General features: G+C 41.0%; 1 protein-coding gene and 1 long non-coding RNA gene across 4 annotated transcripts; one reads left to right on the top strand and one right to left on the bottom strand.

Moving 5' to 3' along the window:
* The first annotated feature begins 3,034 nt into the window (after positions 1 to 3,034).
* Positions 3,035 to 16,454, top strand: LOC5515509 (stAR-related lipid transfer protein 3). Of its 3 annotated transcripts, XM_032385279.2 has the most exons (16): positions 3,035 to 3,556; positions 3,878 to 3,958; positions 4,927 to 5,004; positions 6,069 to 6,122; positions 6,992 to 7,084; positions 8,644 to 8,686; positions 9,066 to 9,123; positions 12,624 to 12,691; positions 12,812 to 12,864; positions 13,283 to 13,378; positions 13,582 to 13,641; positions 13,981 to 14,076; positions 14,343 to 14,422; positions 14,585 to 14,689; positions 15,487 to 15,580; positions 15,969 to 16,454. In XM_032385279.2, the coding sequence occupies exons 1-16, from the start codon at positions 3,386 to 3,388 to the stop codon at positions 16,113 to 16,115; spliced, it is 1,377 nt and encodes a 458-aa protein (XP_032241170.1). In that variant the 5' UTR covers positions 3,035 to 3,385; the 3' UTR covers positions 16,116 to 16,454. The 3 variants fall into 3 exon arrangements, with proteins under 3 accessions (XP_032241170.1, XP_032241171.1, XP_048580055.1); XM_032385280.2 differs by lacking the exons at positions 4,927 to 5,004; positions 6,069 to 6,122; XM_048724098.1 differs by lacking the exons at positions 3,878 to 3,958; positions 4,927 to 5,004; positions 6,069 to 6,122.
* LOC125561058 lies at positions 9,016 to 9,458 on the bottom strand. The gene is made up of 2 exons (XR_007307072.1): positions 9,335 to 9,458; positions 9,016 to 9,260 (listed from the first exon to the last, which is right to left on the bottom strand). It is a non-coding gene; the product is annotated as an uncharacterized LOC125561058 (long non-coding RNA).
* Positions 16,455 to 17,084: the final 630 nt, after the last annotated feature.

The following is a 17,084-nucleotide window of genomic DNA, read 5'->3' as shown; positions in this document are numbered from 1 at the left end:
ACAGTTTCAGCAATTTTGGTGTCGTCCACATATTTCCAAGTGTGGGTGTCGGCTAGCCTAAAAAGATCGTTTATCATAAGTCGGAACAGCCATGGGCCCAGCTTAAGGCACTCCAGCTGCTTGAGGCACTCCAGCGGGGACTGGACCCCACTCCGACAGGCAGTCTAAAGAGAATTTTACGCGCTGTTTGCGGTGCGTCAGAAAGTCTGCGACCCAGCACGCCACACCGCGAGGAATGTCGAGACCAAAGATCTTGCGTACCAAAAGATTATGGTCAATCAAGTCAAAGGCCTTTCTGGAATCAAACAGAACGACCCTCACTGCCGATCCTGTGGCGTCGGTCGCCTGTGACCAGTGGTGGAGCATAGACGTCAGCGCGAAGAAAGTGGATGATTTTGGGATGCCTCCGTACTGGTCGTGGTCCACGATTTTCAACACAGCAGGTCCTACGTAGGAGGAAACGACGAACTCCTCAGCAAGCTTTGAAATGTGAGATAGGACGTAGGTGTTTGTTGACGTCGACTACCGGCTTCAGCTTGGAACTGGAACGACATCGGCAAGTTTCCACGATTGGGGGAGTCTTTGTTCTCTGAAACTACATCGCGGTGATTGGTTGGACCAGAATTTCAGCGTAATCCCGCAGTATCCAGTTGGGTATACTGTCTGGGCCAGCAGCCTTACGAGAGTTCAGTTTGGCCAGAGCGGACAGGACAGTGGATTCAGACACAGTGAGCACGGTGGAGTCTTCAGCGTAGGCAGGGGGAGCTTGCAGTGGTAGGAACTGTTCCATAGGCTCAAGAAAGGCAGAGTTAATTGCGTTGGCAAGCTCCTGCTCATTCGACTTCTCGTTATACCCTTCAAGTTGTAGGTGGGAGAGCACGCTTTCGTGGCCTGAGGCAGGGGTCATACCAGCAACGCGTTTGACAGCACTCCACCACTGACTGGGTTGCGCGTGTCTCAGCTGCGCGACCTTGGATGTAAAGTATCTGCTGCGGAGGGTTTTCCGCTGTCGGTTGACTGTGTTCCTGTAGTGTAGGAAGCGCTCTGTGTCACCCGCGAGAAATGCTTTTTGGCGTTGCTTGATGAGATTTTTGAAGTCTGCATTGACCCAAGGGGTATCATCAGCATGGATCTTGGTTTGCTTGACAGGCATGATGAGGTTAAGCCCAATATCGATGGAATCAACCAAAAACTTAGATTTATCCTCACCGGAGGCGCCGAAGTCAATTAGTGACCAGTCTACAGAGGAGAGGTAGCGGCCGAGCTCAGATTTCCTGCTCGCACGGGTGTCACGCCTCGTAATGACTTTCCTGCTGCACTTGGACCCTGGTACACGGGCTTTAGCATGGATGACTACTACATTATGGTCCGAGAGACCAAACGGCGCCACGATGCTCACTGCGTTTTTGTCATATAGCTGAGCTAGGTTGGTAATAGCCAGATCTAGGATCCGGTTCCCACGGGTCGGTTTGTCCACAAGCTGCTTCAGTTTAAATTGGAAGGTCAGACGGGAGATGTCGAGGCGGTTGAAGTCGCCACACAGCATCAGACCGCAGCCAGGATAGAGACCTTCAATTGCGGTGAGAGACAAGGACAAATACTCTAGCATGAATTTGTCGTCCAGGAACTGTGGGTGGTATATTGAGCCTGCGACAACACAGGGTACGCCGCGAGGTAGTCTCGGAGGGCGCAGCCAGACCCAAAGAGCGTCGATTTCGCCGTTAAAGAATGCGCTCAGAGTTTTGAAGCGGATGTTTTGCTTAACATAGAGGCCGACACCACCGTGAAGCATGCCATTACGCCGGTTGCGGGCGAGGAAATGGTAGCCAGGGATTTGAAGGTCGTTCTCGCAAGAATTCTCACCCAGCCGGGTTTCGGTAAAGAAACCTAAGTCGGGATTTACGTCCAAGATGACGCTTCGTACTTCGTCGATCTTCGGGGCGAGAGACATGGTGTTAGCAAGGAGAATACTCGGACCGAACACTCTCTTTCCTTTTTCGGGGACTCTTCTGATTACGGTGAGGTTTGCTCGATTGCGGCGACTTATTTGAGCTTGTTTTGGTCTTGTGCGGTAATTGTGCTGGGCCACTGAGGCGATCCCAGATCTTTGTAAATCGAAGGTGTCACTATGAATATTTAATATCTCTTGGTTGGCCGTATGCAAATTTGAACCTCCATCTTCCCGGGGTGTAAGTAATTCTTCGTGATCAAAATAGGGGATGGGATCAGGAGGCAAGACATCTGTCGTGGTTGGAGCTAGGCAACGAAATCGTGCGCCTCCACGGCAGCCTCGACGGTTTTCTTCGAGTGATTCCAAGACCAGTCAACCGACGCCATAGGTTTGTAGGCAAGTTTAGGGTGCTCGCAGAGCGAAATCCTCTCAGCACGGCACTTGGATAGCACAGGGCCATCTCAAGGTATTTAGGGAATGGACTACCGTTGAGTTGAGGGTGAGGATGGAGGAAACTTCGATAATTTTGCGATTTCTTGTCACAGTTGGAAAGTGCTGCCTAGAGGCGCTTAACCACAACCACAACCCCCAAGTATAGCTTGTTGTTATATGTCAGTTTTGCTTCCAATTCTCCAGCAGTGTTGATTTGCGGGCTAAAGTAGCTGTCGAGCATTCTTATCGCTTGTTTATAACACGTGTCTCCGGTCGGCGCCTCTTCTAATGGGTCGGTTAGCGTTGTAAATACCTCTTGCACGTCTATTCCTGCACAGTGTAGTAACAGTGCTTTCTTCTGCGATTCTTTCGTGATATCTTTCGCCTCTAAATAGTATTAAAAAGCCGCTTTCCAACGTTTCCATCGTGGTCCCATGCTGGTCGGGTTTCCCTTGCAGTCGAAGGTCGAAATACTGCCAAGCTCGAGGTTCATCTCTCTCGGATTCTCCCTCTGCTTTTTTCTCAGATATTTCTTTAGCCTTTCTCCGGGTTTTTCGTAAAAAATCCCCTAACTCGTCGCCAGTTATAGCATTCGTAAACACAACTGTTTATTGTCTCGACCATCTGCTTTACAACGAACGAACATCCCATATAATATACTCCTTACACAGGTAGCCCGGTCTTAACACAGGTAGCCCGGACACTACACGATCTATCATCACTTTTATTAAAGAATAGATAGAAATTACAAAAACAATATATCTTGTTTACGCTTATATTAAAAAGAACTTTAAAGTTCTTAAAAGATTTTTACTTTTAAGTCTCGTACCTTTTAATTTTGGCGGGCCTCCTGTGGTGAAAATTTGTAGTGCAGCTGTGCTGCGGTCACGATATGCAAATCTTCAGTCGTCAGGTGACATCTCGTCCCATCCAAGATGCTCGTTTAGAAAACCATTTCCTTGTTTCCTTCGACGTGTTTATTCCTCCGTAGACCTGAGCAGCATGTCTCGCCTTACGCCTAATGGTCTGCCCAGTATTCGCGAGTCCAACTCTTTGCTTATTTCTGGTGGCAGTCTCGCCATTCACCGGTTTTCTCCCTCGAGACGGATGTTCTGCCTCCTTACTGCGTTTGATTTCTTGTTCACTCTAGTAGCGTGGGTGATTTACAGCCATGTGAGTATAAAAACTGAGTTATCCGAGGAAAACTGTTAACGTAAAAAAACGGAACTATATAGTCCATATAGTGTATAGGCAAACTGATTCAAGATCAGAAGAGCAAAGTCTTTAAGTTAAAGTACTTGGGGGAGGGGGGGGGGGGGGGTTCTTCAGGGTAAAAATGATAGGGATGCTCGTCGGGAAATTTCGAAAAATACCCCTAAAACTACCTGCACTCCAGGTATTGCTACCCTAAAAAAGATGCCCTAAAAATACCATTTCTGAAAAAAAGCCCTTTTTAGTACTTTTATGTGATAGCTTTTCATTAACATTTTGCAGGCTTTAAAAGAGGGTCTCTGGCTCTCGTTTGACACGGAAGTTGCACATTATAAATTTAAGTCGTCCTTGTTTGACCTTTTGGTAAGTTCACCTCGAATGCGTTGTATCAGTATGAGTCAGCATAGCAAATGAATTATAAGTGAAAAAGGTTAATTAATAATTGACACATTATGTTGCTGGATCGATTTGCATACTATTATATGGTGCTTTGGAGAAGATGGTGCTGTTTTATAAGAAATTTGTGTTTACACGAAAAATAGTCAAAGCAGGAAATTGAAAACTTGCCGAAAGAGCTAGGAGAAAGTTGACTGTAGGTGATATGATATGGTGCAAAATTGATGTACACCAGGTCTAGTCAATCGTCAAAAATTGAAATAGATACAAATCAGTTTTATTGATTGCGAGAACAAGAGAGCAGAAATTGATTTTTTTAAATTAGTGAATTTTAATGGGAAATACTTTTTCATCCATGAGAGAAGGGCCAAAAAGGCAAACATACATATGACATATACATGACATATGATGAGGGAGACAAGAGAACATAGAATATGGAACAGTACATCAGTATTCTATATATATATATAGACTGCTCCATGCAGTTAATATTTTTAAATGTTAGTGAGTGTGTAAGCAATGTCATTGAATGGTACCAGCAAGCAAGCTTCCCAATCAGCAGTTGTTCCATGTACCCCAAAGTGCAATGAAATGCGGCCTACAGCTTATTAGTGTTATCCAAGAGAATTAAGTGATTTGTGTAGAACTCATCTCGTCATGAGTGTCTCTACTTCTTTTATTCTCTTCAATACAACGCGTACAACATGGCGAATCAGACAGACCACGAGGGTAACGATTACCCAGAATGCAACATTAGGTTACGTCATTATAAACATAACTCAACAATTTGCTGTACTCAATATGGTGCTAGCCTAGTATCAAAATCAATGTAATTAAAAACAGGTAGTGTGAAAGACAAATAAGTTAAAGTTCCACTCCCAATGCCATAGATTCACACATTATTGTTTTTTTCTTATGACAATGTTTTCTTGTAGTTGTTGTCACTTTGGAGAATGGTTGTGCTTTTACTGGCTTATGCTTTATTTGTGAGCCGTAAATGGTATACTATTGCTGTAAGTAGTATTGTACAAATTTTCCCCTTTTTTCCTCTCAATGCATTATTAACAGGGCTTCTGGAATCACGCGCTTGTGCGGAAGCACATAATTTGGCTTTTTTAGCGTAATCCACAAATTTCCGCGTAATCCCGCATAATCCCGCATAATTTGGCTAAATTTTGAAAGACAAAACATTTAATTGCACAGCTGATGTGTTCTTTTAGGGTTCTTACCTCTATTACTCGTAAAAAAAGAGAGATATTCTTTGTAAGGGTGCGATGTTTCAGACTGAATTTCGAAAACAAATAAAATGACTAGGCATTCTTTGCTAAACTGCGAAGCCATAGGACTAATAATAAAATACCTTTTTTAATTGGCTGGTGGCTAGGAGCGAATGAATACTTGCCTAAGATATTTTAACGCAAAAAAATAACCTTTTCAAGTTATTTCGTGCTTTCCTTCGGTACAAAATGTAGTTTGGGCGTAACAGTTGATATTCCGTGTAATTTAGCGGGTAATTCAGTAAAGAATCCTGCAAAATTTTAATTTTTAAAGAAAAATGTATTGCAAAGTCCCGCGTAATTTAGCGCGTATTGATTGATTTTTCGCGTAAATTAGCAAAGAATGCCGCATAATTTTGAGTTTTTTTCGGTGTAATTCTAGAAGCCCTGTATTAAGCACTATTAACCTTGAATCATTTAAAACATATCATCTCAGGGACAGATACAGGGGAGTATTGTGTGGATAAATATTTTTTTATTTTTCAAACTGACACTAATACCTACGGGATGGAGTTGGATTAAATTATTTATTAATACAAGTTTGAAAGAGTTTTGTTTCAATGAGTTTAGATATATTTCAACCAAAAATCAAGCACTACATCTTGTTACACAATTTGTGGCATGAGTGAGCTGCTCAAACTTAAAAAAAAATACTGTCTTCCACCCAAACTCATGTGCTTCATTTCTGGCTCCTTATATCCTTAGCATTCTACTGTAAATTGCTTGTTAGTATATGTTTTTGGCATTTCTTCAGATTACATAGGTTTGGATATGACTATTGTAACCATTCTTGTTTTCAGGTTGTGACAACAGTGAGCACAGCTTTTGTTGTGGTTAAGGTGTTTTTTTACAATGTAAGTTATTGAGATGTTTACAGTAGTTTTAATTGTAATTTTTTGGGATGTCTCATATACCTAGCTGCATCTTCAGCTGCGTAGCCAGGATTTTTAACATAAGGGGGCCCAAAAGAGACTTCCAAGGCATTTTAAAAATCAACTTCTAAAAAATAATAAGATTTGTAACTGTAGTCTTTGTAAGACTGTAAAGTTTCTCTCTCTAAGACTGTAATCTGTATTAACAAGATCTGTCAAATAAAAAAAATAGATTAAGTGCACTGTACATGTGTGGTGTCTTGAGTTTTTCTATCTTTGTTGATAGACAGAATCAATAATATTGTTGTATCGAGGTCAAAATTACAGTTGGAAAAATCAAGAATATTGTTGTATCCAAAATCGTTAGATCAAGGTAATTTCTCATACATTTCTCTGTATTCTCGCCATTGTAAAATAGAGGTTATTGTAAAATCCAGCATAGTAAAATCCAGATTCCTCTGTATACTGATTTTAACACAAAGTATTTGCCATTTGAGGCCTGCAGTCACCATGCAAGCCCATCCAAGTGCCATAAGAGAATGGACCAAGCCTAAAACAGTACCACCAGACTAACCATGCAAATAACTAAAAAAATTGGCATATTGTGCCAGATTGGGGGTGCTTTTCACAGCATGAATGAATGAGGAAGATTGCAAAGTCATGTTTCAATGACTAGGGAGCCACCCCCCCCCCCCCCCCACCCCGTGGCAGAGAACAGGGAATAGAAGTACCTCACATTTACAGAAGTGCTCCATATGTACCTCTTACCCAGTGACCTATAGCACGTACTGTAACACCCCCGTCTGCTCTAACTGCACAGCTGATCAAATGCATATCATTTGTTTTTCCAGTTTGATGATTCCAAAGGGCATCCCATGGATTTTGTACTCGTGACAATGTCACTCGTGTTGTGTTGGATTGAGACTTGGGTATTAGACTTCAAGGTAGAATTTTTAAACACTAGGTATTTATAATGTAAAATTATCATAAAATATATCAGTGGTTTTATAAGGCCAAGGGTGGCTAACCGAACTGCCAGCTATTTTCTACAGTGTGCCCGCTACCTTGTAAAAAAAAATTGCTTTAAGTTTTATTTCAACTAATAAAATAAAATAACTTCCACCACCTACTTATCAATCTAATCCACCTACTCTTAAACTCTTAAATCCCTGTATATACTGTTAAGCCCTTCATTTCTATAAAGCCCCCCCCCCCCCCTCAAATATCCCAACTTCCCTAAAAAGCACATAAGATGTACTTAAGGGTGTACTGACATTAGTGTTGCTCAGTAACGACGTTTCTACGCTGGTGGCGTTGAGCGCGCGCATATACATAACACGGAATTCGTCATTCACAAGCTTTCCTGAAGTAAAAGAAACAAAAATTTGCGTTTCAATTTCCCAAAAATTGACTTAAAGTTGATATCAGCCTTTTCGGGTGATGATATTTCCCTTATTTTGTAAAAACGAAGATTCAGCTTAGATTTATTCAAGCCAACCTTTTTAAAGCCAAAGTTTTCAATTTTCACTACCTGAGCGCGCTGCAAACACCGGTTGTGCATGCGCTGTATCAGAATTTAAAAATACTTTTTCAATTTTCATCATGACATGACAGATATTGTTCCTTTGAAGTGTAAATTCCATGAAACACTATTGGAATTTGTTTTTAAACTTCATTTCAATTTCATCATGTGAGATATCAGTGTGTCTGAGCAGGCCGAATGTGCACGCCCGGGCTTTGTTTCACTTCCGGTTCTGCATTTTCTAAAAAAAAGCTTTTTTGTCGCCAAATTATTTCAAAACTCAATATTTTTTCTGTATTCTTTTTTATTAAAACCCCCTTCATATAGCCAAGCATGGATTTAGCGTTAATCTAACAGAAACCAAAATTATATCAAATAATCTGGATTTCAGGATCTTTGAAAAATAAAAAAAAAACAATTACTCAATCATTTCTAAAACGCATGCTTGGCTTAATGCACCCATCCCTCAAGATTCATGAAACATATTCAATATTTGTTTTCGAGCAAAATTACTTTGAATATTTGCTTTTATCTGTATCTATAACGTCACATTATGGCGTCACGGGGTAACATCATCATAATAGTCAGCACACTTTTGTTGGTCAACTTGGCAAATATCAGTCCCTTATGACTTTCTACAAAGGTTTTATGCTATATTCAATTTTCCCTAGCAACAGATGTCAGTACACCCTTAACATATTACCAAGAGGACTTGAGTGATACTTGCTTGAGAGAATGTAAAAGGAGACACTAAATGTCATTAATGCAGAGACAAGCATAATATACTCCAATTTATAGCATCTGCAATTTTTGCAAAGATTATGGAATAAACTCGCTCTTTATGAAGTCACTCTCCAATAAGCCCCTCCTTTTTTTGAGAGTAAAACAAATATGGAGCTCATTTTTTGGTAAACCTTTGTACAGTAGTTTTTACAAAACTGAGTTAAATATGAAAAACTTAATACTGAATTTTTGATCCAGGTTATTCCGTCAGAGAATGAAGTTGAGCAGAGAAGTAATGCTGGTATGTTAGCCAGCTATTTCCCCCTGTGCCTGGATTTCATTCATATTATTCATCAGAATTAATCACAGCATCTATTTTTAATAAATTAGGATTACATTTGGGAAGATCATTGTGTGCATACAAATGACTGATTGGTTGAAGCAAATAGGGGTTGAGGTTTTGCCAGTGTTGGGATTGGGCGGGAGAGAACACAATGAATAGATGGAGTAAGGGTGAGAACCAGGCATGCCCAGCTAGTCCAGTCAGTTTAAACCTGTTATTGACAAGTTTACATGCATTAACAAGGCCTTCCCATGCACTGGGAGAGCTAGAATTTTTATTTTTTTTTGGTATGAGTTTTCTAAATTTTTTTAATACCATATTTTGTGCTGAATTGTAGGAAGTTTAGAAACTACAGCTGGAGAAAGAAGACCCCTGCTTGGTGAAAACTATACTGGGTATGATAATTACAGCTAAAGTTCTATTGGTTTTCCCACCAATGCAATCATATCATTGACTGGAAAGGTGCCCATACAAGATTTCAAATAGGTTCCCTTTGCTTCCTGATCATTATATCCTTAAAGGCTTTGCAGTTCTTAAAAAAAAAAAAAAGAAACATGACAATTATTGCATTGATGCCTCAGCATAACTTGATTGTGTGGATTTTACCTGTATGGTGGCAGGCCAGGATTGCCATGATGGCCATGATGGCTGTTCTTTGGCAGGGGGAAACCCACTCTTGTGTTACCCCTGAAATTACAAATTTTCACATAGTGATTTGTGATTCCTTCCCCCTGAGATAGTTGACTGTCCTATTGTGATTCCTTCTCCCTGAGATAGTTAACTGTCCTATTGTGATTCCTTCCCCCTGAGATAGTTGACTGTCCTATTGTGATTCCTTCCCCCTGAGATAGTTGACTGTCCTATTTGTGATTCCTTCCCCCTGAGATAGTTGACTGTCCTATTGTGATTCCTTCTCCCTGAGTAGTTGACTGTCCTATTTGTGATTCCTTCCCCCTGAGATAGTTGACTGTCCTATTTGTGATTCCTTCCCCCTGAGATAGTTGACTGTCCTATTGTGATTCCTTCTCCCTGAGATAGTTGACTGTCCTATTGTGATTCCTTCCCCCTGAGTAGTTGACTGTCCTATTGTGATTCCTTCCCCCTGAGATAGTTGACTGTCCTATTGTGATTCCTTCCCCCTGAGATAGTTGACTGTCCTATTGTGATTCCTTCCCCCTGAGTAGTTGACTGTCCTATTGTGATTCCTTCTCCCTGAGTAGTTGACTGTCCTATTTGTGATTCCTTCCCCCTGAGATAGTTGACTGTCCTATTGTGATTCCTTCTCCCTGAGATAGTTGACTGTCCTATTGTGATTCCTTCCCCCTGAGATAGTTGACTGTCCTATTGTGATTCCTTCTCCCTGAGATAGTTGACTGTCCTATTGTGATTCCTTCCCCCTGAGATAGTTGACTGTCCTATTGTGATTCCTTCCCCCTGAGATAGTTGACTGTCCTATTGTGATTCCTTCCCCCTGAGATAGTTGACTGTCCTATTTGTGATTCCTTCTCCCTGAGATAGTTGACTGTCCTATTGTGATCCCTTCCCCCTGAGATAGTTGACTGTCCTATTGTGATTCCTTCCCCCTGAGATAGTTGACTGTCCTATTGTGATTCCTTCCCCCTGAGATAGTTGACTGTCCTATTGTGATTCCTTCCCCCTGAGATAGTTGACTGTCCTATTGTGATTCCTTCCCCCTGAGATAGTTGACTGTCCTATTGTGATTCCTTCCCCCTGAGATAGTTGACTGTCCTATTGTGATTCCTTCCCCCTGAGTAGTTGACTGTCCCATTTGTGATTCCTTCTCCCTGAGATAGTTGACTGTCCTATTGTGATTCCTTCTCCCTGAGATAGTTGACTGTCCTATTGTGATTCCTTCCCCCTGAGATAGTTGACTGTCCTATTGTGATTCCTTCTCCCTGAGATAGTTGACTGTCCTATTGTGATTCCTTCCCCCTGAGATAGTTGACTGTCCTATTGTGATTCCTTCCCCCTGAGATAGTTGACTGTCCTATTGTGATTCCTTCTCCCTGAGATAGTTGACTGTCCTATTGTGATTCCTTCTCCCTGAGATAGTTGACTGTCCTATTGTGATTCCTTCCCCCTGAGATAGTTGACTGTCCTATTTGTGGTTCCTTCCCCCTGAGATAGTTGACTGTCCTATTGTGATTCCTTCCCCCTGAGATAGTTGACTGTCCTATTGTGATTCCTTCGCCCTGAGATAGTTGACTGTCCTATTGTGATTCCTTCCCCCTGAGTAGTTGACTGTCCTATTGTGATTCCTTCCCCCTGAGATAGTTGACTGTCCTATTGTGATTCCTTCCCCCTGAGATAGTTGACTGTCCTATTGTGATTCCTTCCCCCTGAGTAGTTGACTGTCCTATTGTGATTCCTTCTCCCTGAGTAGTTGACTGTCCTATTTGTGATTCCTTCCCCCTGAGATAGTTGACTGTCCTATTGTGATTCCTTCTCCCTGAGATAGTTGACTGTCCTATTGTGATTCCTTCCCCCTGAGATAGTTGACTGTCCTATTGTGATTCCTTCTCCCTGAGATAGTTGACTGTCCTATTGTGATTCCTTCCCCCTGAGATAGTTGACTGTCCTATTGTGATTCCTTCCCCCTGAGATAGTTGACTGTCCTATTGTGATTCCTTCCCCCTGAGATAGTTGACTGTCCTATTTGTGATTCCTTCTCCCTGAGATAGTTGACTGTCCTATTGTGATCCCTTCCCCCTGAGATAGTTGACTGTCCTATTGTGATTCCTTCCCCCTGAGATAGTTGACTGTCCTATTGTGATTCCTTCCCCCTGAGATAGTTGACTGTCCTATTGTGATTCCTTCCCCCTGAGATAGTTGACTGTCCTATTGTGATTCCTTCCCCCTGAGATAGTTGACTGTCCTATTGTGATTCCTTCCCCCTGAGATAGTTGACTGTCCTATTGTGATTCCTTCCCCCTGAGTAGTTGACTGTCCCATTTGTGATTCCTTCTCCCTGAGATAGTTGACTGTCCTATTGTGATTCCTTCTCCCTGAGATAGTTGACTGTCCTATTGTGATTCCTTCCCCCTGAGATAGTTGACTGTCCTATTGTGATTCCTTCTCCCTGAGATAGTTGACTGTCCTATTGTGATTCCTTCCCCCTGAGATAGTTGACTGTCCTATTGTGATTCCTTCCCCCTGAGATAGTTGACTGTCCTATTGTGATTCCTTCTCCCTGAGATAGTTGACTGTCCTATTGTGATTCCTTCTCCCTGAGATAGTTGACTGTCCTATTGTGATTCCTTCCCCCTGAGATAGTTGACTGTCCTATTTGTGGTTCCTTCCCCCTGAGATAGTTGACTGTCCTATTGTGATTCCTTCCCCCTGAGATAGTTGACTGTCCTATTGTGATTCCTTCGCCCTGAGATAGTTGACTGTCCTATTGTGATTCCTTCCCCCTGAGTAGTTGACTGTCCTATTGTGATTCCTTCGCCCTGAGATAGTTGACTGTCCTATTGTGATTCCTTCTCCCTGAGATAGTTGACTGTCCTATTGTGATTCCTTCTCCCTGAGATAGTTGACTTCTCTCATCTCCATGGAATCTATCAATTATCTGGACCAACAAGTCCGCTAATCCCCTATGTCCTTTCAAGTTGAAGTGCCTGTACACCCAGGTCATTGGTCTCCCTCTCAGCCACTGATCTTATCTTGTGGGTAACTTTTCTACACTACTTATGGTTATTAAAGCGTACCCAGAACTTAGTTGTCGTAGAGCTTACATATTGTAGACCACACGCCTTACATGAAAGAAAATAAACAACGTTATCACTGTTACAGTCCAGCTTTTTTATGTATTTATTAAGATATATTTAAAAAAACAAAATTCCATAATCTATTTTCTATTTGGTGCTCTATGTAGGATATACAATACTCGCACATGGCTGTCTGAACATGCCTCATTTTACACTCCACATGGATCAAGGCCAGGTGAGAAAATGTTTAGAGACCAACAGACATTTCAAAGCATTAAATCTCATTATTGCACCTTTGGTATAATGTTTATTTTGACTTAGATACACCATATGGTATATGTTTATTTTTACTTAGGTACACCATACGAGAGTGATGATGACGGGAGTGATTTTCCAACTTCAATTCAGGTATTATTCGCAATGCATTTAACTTGTCTAATACAAGTTGATTTGCTTGATTAGTATCCATTTGGTATTGACTGGGCATATCTTAATTTAGAGGAATTAAGATCTCATAAAAATACAACAGCAAAAGATACAGGACAAAATAAGTTTATTAGCTTTCTTTTAGGGGTCCTCAAGCCAATTTACAAACAAGTGTGTTTTACCATGTCTAATTTTTGATGTTTAAAAATTGCTAATTAGCAGCTATTTTGTCATATTTGAAAATACAAACGTTTATATTTGCAAGAGTAATAACCATCAATCCTTTAATTATCTCAGTTATTCACTTAAATCACCCAATGAAAACATATGCTTTGTGTGTATGTCTTGGTATTGCACAAAAGTGTTAAATGCTGGTGTAATTGGCCTTCTTTGATGACAGGATAAGGAGTTTCAGAGGAAAGCAAAGGACACATTTGACACGGCATTACAACTTCTTACAATGGAAGATAATACATGGAATCTAGAAAAGGCTCAAGTGAGTATTTGTTTCTCATGGGATGCCCAAATACTAGCATGATGGGGCAAAAAGAACTTTGGGTTTGGGAAAATTTGCCCTGGGATTTTTCAGGGGGGAGGGGGGCAGGTTGGTATTTGAGGGGCTTGACATTTTATAGAGCACAATTTTAGACCTTCATACTGTAATGACACTGTCTTCATGTTTTCTCTCTCTCTCTCAAGGATGGTATTACTATATCTAGCCATTTGTCAAAAGAAACTGGCAAGCTCTTTAAAGCACAGGTAAGCTTTTGAACTGACTGACTATATGCATCAATGGTAATAAAGCAAAAAATTATAGAAAACTACTCAGGGTACCAAAGGCGCCAATCTTCACCACCAAAGAACAGTAAACCAGAGTCAATGCAAGGCGTTCATGCTTCGTAGTGAAGGTTGGAGCCTCTGTTACCCTGGGAAATAGAAACCAAATTACAACTAAGATTGTGTCAATATTTGGAGTTTTAACTATGATTGGGATATGATTGGGATAAACGCCTAGGAACCCTGAAGTGCTGGTGGACAACAGGGTGTTGTTATGTAATAATTTGCTAGAATTTATAACCTCATCCAATCTATTCACAGTGCATAGTCGATGCCAGACCAAAAGATGTCTTTACTCGAATTGTATTACAAGTTGAAGATGGGCCTAAGTGGAATGACTCCATAGCAGAATGCAGGGTAATCATTGCAATATTTAAGAAGGCTTATTAACTATCTATCATACCTTTGTACTGTATTACAAAACTTTAAGAAAATAGAAGAATTAATTGTTGCTGCATCAAACAGTTTGTAAGGAACAAAAACCTGTAAATCTGAACTGAAATACCCCTGGAATGTCCAGTCACCTCCTTGAAATTGGGGGGGGGGGGGGGGTGGGTGTAAAGAGGGAGTAGATCTTTTCTGTTCACAGTTTTTGTATTGAAACATACACAATGAATCTGTAGATACTGCACAAGATAGACCAGTGCACAGATCTTTGCTACAGTGTGACGACAGACCAAGCGGGAGGCATGGTCTCCAGCAGGTATGATTTATTTATCTGCCTGTAGATGTATATATTCCCCAGGCAAGGGCCCCCTGTTTTGGTTACAAGGTTTGTTTTTTTCTTTTATGATAACAGAAGACATCCATTCAGTTATCTCATTGCACACCCTACTGAGTTTGATCCACATATTTCCTTGTTTAGAGATTTTGTTAATCTTCGTCACTGGCAGAAAAGAGGAAATGCATATGTCTCATGTAATGTCAGTGTTGAGTTTGACAAGATGCCGCCAGTGAAGCCACATATCAGGTATGTAACGTCCATAAGCATCTTTTTGTTGAGAAAGTTGTTGTGTGTACCAAGTATGTACTGAGTGTGTAGTATGTGTACTTAGTGTATATTGAGTGTCTGGTATGCATACTGAGTGTCTCTGTTTACTAAATGTGTACTGTGTCTATGTGTACTGAGTGTAAACTGAGTGTCTTTTTGTGCTGAGTGTCAATGTGTACTGAGTGTATACTGAGTATCTAGTATGTGTACTGAGTATCTAGTATGTGTACTGAGTGTCTAGTATGTATACGGAGTGTCTAGTTTGTGTTCTGAGTGTCTAGTATATGTACTGAGTGTGTATTGCGTGTTTATGTGTACATAGTGTGTACAGAGTGTCTATGTGTGCTGAGTGTCCATGTATACTGAGTGTCTGTGTGTACTGAGAGTGTACTGAGTGTCCATATATACTGAGTGTATACTGAGTGTCTAATATGCGTACTGAGTGTATAATGAGTGTCTATGTATAGAGTTTGAATTGAGTGTCTGTGTGTACTGAATGTTTACTGACTGTGTACTTAGTGTCTATGTGTACCGATTGTCCGTATGTATTTAGTGTCCATGTGTACTGAGTGTCTATGTGTACTGACTGTGTACTGAGTGTCCATGTGTATTGAGTGTCCATGTGTACTGAGTGTTTACTGACTGTGAACTGAGTGTCTGTGTGTACTGAGTGTCCATATATATTGAGTGTCCATGTGTACTGAGTGTGTACTGAGTGTACTGAGTGTCTGTGTGCATGGAGTGTTGATGTACTAAGTGTCCATGTTTTTCTACAGAGGCACTAATCATCCAGGAGGGTGGTGCTTCGCTGAGAAAGATGGTTGCCGAAACAAGACAGATTTTATGATGGTTGTCAACACTGACTTGAAGGTAATAGCAAGGGAGTTAGTAGGTCTTGTAAGATGATGTTGATGTTTCGTATATTGTTTGATTTTAACGAAAGTGCTTCCCCCATTAAAAATGGATGTCCTGGTAGATGATGTTTCTTTATATTATTGTTTGTATTTAAAGAGACGGCTATCCCAGTAATTAGGGGGTCTTGATAGATGAAGTCTCCCTCGCAGCCTGAACTCGTTACGCTAGGTGGTGCTTAGAGACTATGGTAGATGATGATGTTTCTTTATATCATTTGTGTTTGAAGGGGTCCTGGTAGATGGTGATGTTTCGATATATCGTTTATGTTCAAATGGATGGTTACCCCAGTAATTAGGGAGGGGGTCCTGGTATATCATGTGTCTTATATCATTTATGTTTATAGGGATGGTTACCCCAATATCTAATCGACCAGGCCATGACGGGCGTGCTATTCGGAACGGCCCAATCACTTCGAAGATATGTCCACCAGAGCTTGATCTTATCGACAGATTCCAATTTGCAAGAGGAGAAATCTCTTGCAGTCAGTTAGCACTTATTGATTATATAGTGAACGTGTGAGGTTATGGGTCATAGATGGTGGACAACGCGGAACTAGGGGAGAGCCCCCCCCTTCGTCCTGCAAAACAAACATTCCAACATCGCCCTCTAATGCTGTTACTTTCCAAGTGCACATTCCTTCGTTTTAATTCTGCTAATGTATACCTGCATTCTTTGTAAGAGGATAATTGAGAAAGATTACGAACGGTATCTCATGGATAGCAAGCGCTCCTCGACTTTCAGCGTTTGATGTGAACTTGAGCGTTTAGATTTCTGTGTACACAACACAAGCGCATACATATTCAGGATTGCCGTGATCTGCAGCTTAAAAGAAAAAATATTGGTAAAAACCTAGCTATTTTGGATAGAACTTTGGAAAATAACTTAAATAACGAAATTGCTTGGTAAATGAAAGACTTTCCGTAGAAGGACATCGACATCGTCGTTCAGAAAAGCAGAGAAAGCCTTCTCTTGTTCTTTGAATGGTTTCTCTATCCCAAATAACGTTGACACTACTCCAAAAACTGGAAATCGACTCTGCCAAATTTTCGTCTTTAATAAGACTTCTTCAGGGCAGACTGAAGAAGGTGAATCGTTACAAGCTTATTTACATCAGAATAGTGGCGCGAGACGCAAAAACATTACAACTGACAAAAACGCGCATTTTCTAGAATAGCGCGCGCTATGGATAAAAAGAATTTACACATCTCTACGTGGGCTCCTACTACAAAAAAAGTCATCACTATTAAGACCCCGCGGGTAGATAGACTTAAGCCGATAAGCCCACTGGCCTTCCCTTTCCCTAAGCTGAGCCTCAGAGTTACACTTATCTATAAGTTGTACCATAACATTATTAAGACCTAAATGATTGTCGCAATGAAAATGTTGATAGATAAGTTCATCCTTAACTTTTTCACTAACCGGTAAACTAGGGTGCTTATTTAACCTACTTTTATGATTA

The sequence above is a fragment of the Nematostella vectensis genome, chromosome 2 (genome assembly GCF_932526225.1).
Source record: "Nematostella vectensis chromosome 2, jaNemVect1.1, whole genome shotgun sequence".
NCBI lineage: Eukaryota > Metazoa > Cnidaria > Anthozoa > Actiniaria > Edwardsiidae > Nematostella > Nematostella vectensis.
Note: the sequence above shows the minus strand (reverse complement) of the source record. Positions and strands in the feature narration are given on the sequence as shown.